Source organism: Myotis davidii, unplaced genomic scaffold, assembly GCF_000327345.1.
Source record: "Myotis davidii unplaced genomic scaffold, ASM32734v1 scaffold271, whole genome shotgun sequence".
Lineage (NCBI taxonomy): Eukaryota > Metazoa > Chordata > Mammalia > Chiroptera > Vespertilionidae > Myotis > Myotis davidii.
This window is the reverse complement of record NW_006284839.1, coordinates 3,306,000-3,310,218: the sequence shown is the minus strand read 5'-3', so window position 1 is coordinate 3,310,218 and position 4,219 is coordinate 3,306,000. Positions and strand designations below refer to the sequence as shown.

The 4,219-nt window shown below is 36.0% G+C and overlaps 1 protein-coding gene across 4 annotated transcripts in view; it reads left to right on the top strand.

The window, feature by feature from the left end:
• Positions 1 to 4,219, top strand: part of KIF20B (kinesin family member 20B) — a 60,688-nt gene that overhangs the window by 50,952 nt on the left and 5,517 nt on the right. For 2 of the 4 annotated variants that reach the window (XM_015558093.1, XM_015558088.1), the window contains exons 28-30: positions 1,062 to 1,259; positions 1,863 to 1,931; positions 3,766 to 3,864. In XM_015558093.1, coding sequence (XP_015413579.1) covers positions 1,062 to 1,259; positions 1,863 to 1,931; positions 3,766 to 3,864 — 366 coding nt within the window. The remainder of the gene's footprint in view (positions 1 to 1,061; positions 1,260 to 1,862; positions 1,932 to 3,765; positions 3,865 to 4,219) is intronic. The other 2 variants (XM_015558095.1, XM_015558091.1) reach the window with 1 other exon arrangement.

Below are 4,219 nucleotides of genomic sequence, written 5' to 3'. Positions count from 1 at the left end.
AGTTTGGCTCAGTGGATAGAGCATCAGCCTGCGGACTGAAAGGTCCCAGGTTCGATTCCAGTCAAAGGCATGTACCTTGGTTGCGGGCACATTCCTAGTAGGAGGTGTGCAGGAGGCAGCTGATCAATGTTTCTAACTCTCTATCCCTGTCCCTTCCTCTCTGTAAAAAAATCAATAAAATATATTTAAAAAAAGAAAGATTGAAGTTGATCCACAAACAAGATTTCTTTCTCTATAAATTTGTGTATGTTCTCCTAAACCTCCTGATTCCAACTTCCTACTAAGAACTCCAGCAGTTATTGTGTACTTGACAGTTTTGGAGAATGGTATTGTTAGGCTGTTTTGCATTCTTTTCCTGCCTTTATGAAATTAATATGCTCAACTGGGCTAAAATTCCAAAATGATTCATTTACAGAGCTGATTTGGGAAGTCAGATGGACCTATATAGAGCCTCTCCCTGTGGCTTGGGCTTCTTATAGCTAGATTCTGAAGTGGGGCATTTTGAGGAGAGGGATGTGTCCTGCAGGTTAGTGTTCTGACAATGCAGAGTGGAAGTTAGAAGGTTTCTTATGATTGAGCCTCAGAAGAACATCCTGTTGGTCATGGGAGTCAGTAGGGCCAGCCCAGATTCTAGGAAAGAGAATGAAACTCCATCTCTCAGTGGGAAGAGTAGCAGCAGAGCAAAGAATTTGCAGCAAACCTTAATCTACTGTAAAGTGGGTGCTTATTAAACATCCTAGGCTCTCCTTGGAGAGTTCTGATTTAGTAGGTTTGTGGTGTGGTTCCACGAATCTTTTAACACATTCTCTAGGTAATTCTTAGAATCGTACTGGGAAATACTAATTTCTAAGTTTCCCTCGATGTTAACATACCTAGTGTAAGCTTGAAGAGGGTAGATGATAATTCAATCTCTGTCCTTGCTCTATTGAATTTGACCCCAGCACAATTTTTATCTTTTCTAACTCCTTTGTCTTTAGTAGGTATTTGAGAGTTAATTCTTTGTGATTTATAAATTTATATTCTTCAAATAAGGTTTGTTTTCATTTTTAATCCTATTATAGGATGAATTTGTAGTTCTTGACTCTTGTGAAGTGTCAACAGAAAATAATCAAACTACTCGATTTCCAAAACCTGAGTTAGAGATTCAGTTTACACCTTTACAGCCAAACAAAATGGCAGTGAAACACCCTGGTTGTGCCTCACCAGTAACGGTTAAGATTTCCAAGGCTCGGAAGAGGAAGAGCAACGAAATGGAACAGGTAAATACTTAACTGATGAGTAAATTTAACAAGCAAGCATTATTGTTGTTGAGCTCATTTACAATATATACTTAAATTCTGCTGCACTTCCCTCCGATTCGTAAGCACTGCTGTTAGAGACCAAAATCATGGATTATGGCATATTCTAGAATATCACTGTAGTTAAATAGTCATCAAACAAAAAGCTTATAGATATTAAGATTATAGTTTATCCGTATCTTAGGTCTCTATTGTCATAACTCTATGGTCTCTTTTAGAAGAGAAATTCTTTTTCTAACAGCCAGTATATTAAAATTTGGACCTCTATTTAGTGGAAGGCTAAAAAAAAATCTATTTATTCTTATTGCAGCTTTTTCTTTTTCTACTGCAGCTTTTTCATTGTAGGGTTATCCAATCCTCTATCATGTCACACAAACTTTCTGACCCCCCTGTTTCCTCCTTTTGGGAATAAAAGAGTAGATGTAGTATGTTTAAAATGCTTAGTTTGTATTCCACATGTCATAGATAGGTAAGTAATTTGTTTTAAGTTTAAAACTAATTATAAGCTCTTCAGCACAATAACTATCTTCAACAATTTTTTTTTTTTTTTTTACTCTTTTAAAGAGTACTATATTTTCAAGCTGGTGGAAGAGCAGAAGTAGTACTAACTATACTCCTGAGGCTCTCCGTCAGGTAATAAATTTACTAAATAAATATTATTTAGACTATTTCCTTCTACACCTAAAACACCTTTAGAGGTTGTTTTCTATAGACTTTGGTAACTTTTATTCTATATTTAATTTATATCTAATACATTTTAGATACCATTAAAATACTAAGTATTTTATCATCTATGTTTATTTCCTTGATTTATTTTTTCAAGGGAAAAGGAAAATTTGTTGTGTATGCAGTATTAAAATACAATTATTCATTTTACTATTGGTCTATAATCTCCTTTAGCTCCATGTGTATTTCAGAATAGATATACAGATTGTTGTAGGCAAATCATGTAAAACTTAAAAGTTTTAATTGATTTTACTAGCTCTTAACTGCTATAATAAACTGAGGCTCTCATGAAAATCATATATACAGTGTTATATTCTATTCCAGTGAAGACTCCAAAGTGCTCTTTATTGAACACTACAAGTGTGATGGAGTTAAAATCTGTCCTGTTTGTTTGTTTCCCATGATGCCACCTGCCTTCCCCTTTAAGAAAGTCTGCTTCTGCCCTAACCGGGTTGGCTCAGTGGATAGAGCGTCGGCCTGCGGAATGAAATGTCCCAGGATCGATTCCCGTCAAGGGCTTGTCTTGGTTGCAGGCACATCCCCAGTAGGGAGTGTGCAGGAGGCAGCCGATTGATGTTTCTCTCTCATCGATGTTTCTCACACTCTATCCCTCTCCCTTCCTCTCTGTAAAAAATCAATAATATATATATTTAAAAAAAGGGGGAAAAAAAGAAAGCCTGCTTCTTTTGACCCTTAATGGCTTTCACTTGGTGACTTGAATTCTGAGGTTCAGTCATGATCCTTTATCTGCTTCTGTTCTGCCCCCCCCCCACCCTTTTATGCTTATAATCTTTGGTATAACTAGGATTTGTGCCAGTTCAGTTCAGTTAACAATACTAAAAAAGCGTTTCCTAAGATGTCATGTCTATTTAGAAGGGAAGACAGAATATGTTTTCACATTTTACCTGTGTTTATACTGAAGATTTTTATTTTATTTTGTTTTCAGTGCTGTCAAATTTCAGTTAGAGGTCGTAGACCTAGATGCTTTGCAGAATTTGGGAGTTGAGGAAAGGGAAGGTATATTGTTTTACTGTGTGGGTTCAAATGAAAGATGTTCTCCCTTCTAATCTTTCTCATTTAGCTCATAATTTCATTATATACGGTGTGTGGAAAATTCATACCTTTAATCATTTTGCAAATGTATTAAATCATCATATTGTACACCTTAAACTTCTTATGTTATATGTTAATATTTCAATAAAATTGGGAAAAATTTATACTTTTGATCAGGTTTTCTCAACTTCAGCACTATTGACATTTGGGACAAGATATCTCTTTCTTTAGGAAAGTTGTCCTGAGCATCATAGGGGTGTTAAGCAGCATTATGGTCTCTATCCACTGGATGGCAATAAAATTCCATTTTCCCCAGCAATGACAGCTAAATGTATCTCCAGACATTGGCAATGTTCCCCAGGGTCAAAAATCACCCCTGGTTAAGAACTATTATCTCCTTTTCTTTTCTTTTCTTCCTCTTCCTCTTCCTCTTCCTCTTCCTCTTCCTCTTCCTCTTCTTCTTCCTCCTTCTCTTCCTCCTTCTCTTCCTCCTTCTCTTCTCTTCTCTTCTCTTCTCTTCTCTTCTCTCTCTTCTCTCTTCTCCTCCCTCGTTTCTCTCTCTCTCCTTCCCTCCTCCCTCTCTCTCTCTCTCTCTCTCTCTCTCTCTCTCTCTCTCTCTTTCTCTCTCCTCCAGAGAAAAAAAATATTGTCAAGAAATTAACCAGTGCTTAAATATATTATTTTTTAGGAGTTGGTGAAATGTGAAAATAAGAATACTACACCCAGAACTAATTTGAAGTCCCCTATTTCTGAGCATAAAAATTCTCCTGTCAAAAAGGAACAAAAGGTTTGTCTTTTAATTTGTCCAAAATTGACCATTTCAATTCTTTATAAAGTAGAAGGCAAAAATAAAGATGTCACATTTGATTAGTAATTTTTCAGTTTTGTCTAATTATAACTCATTTATCTTTTATTTCTATTCATCTGATTTTGCTTAGAATGTAAGCTTTAGCATTTGGCCAGTAGCAGGCACTTCTTGTTCACTTCTCACTTACCACTCTGCCTATCACACTCAGTTTGCCATTCTCCGGTCCATACAACCTTCATATATATATATATATATACACACACACACACACACACACACACACACATACATATACGTATATGTACATATACGTATATGTATGTGTGTGTGTCTC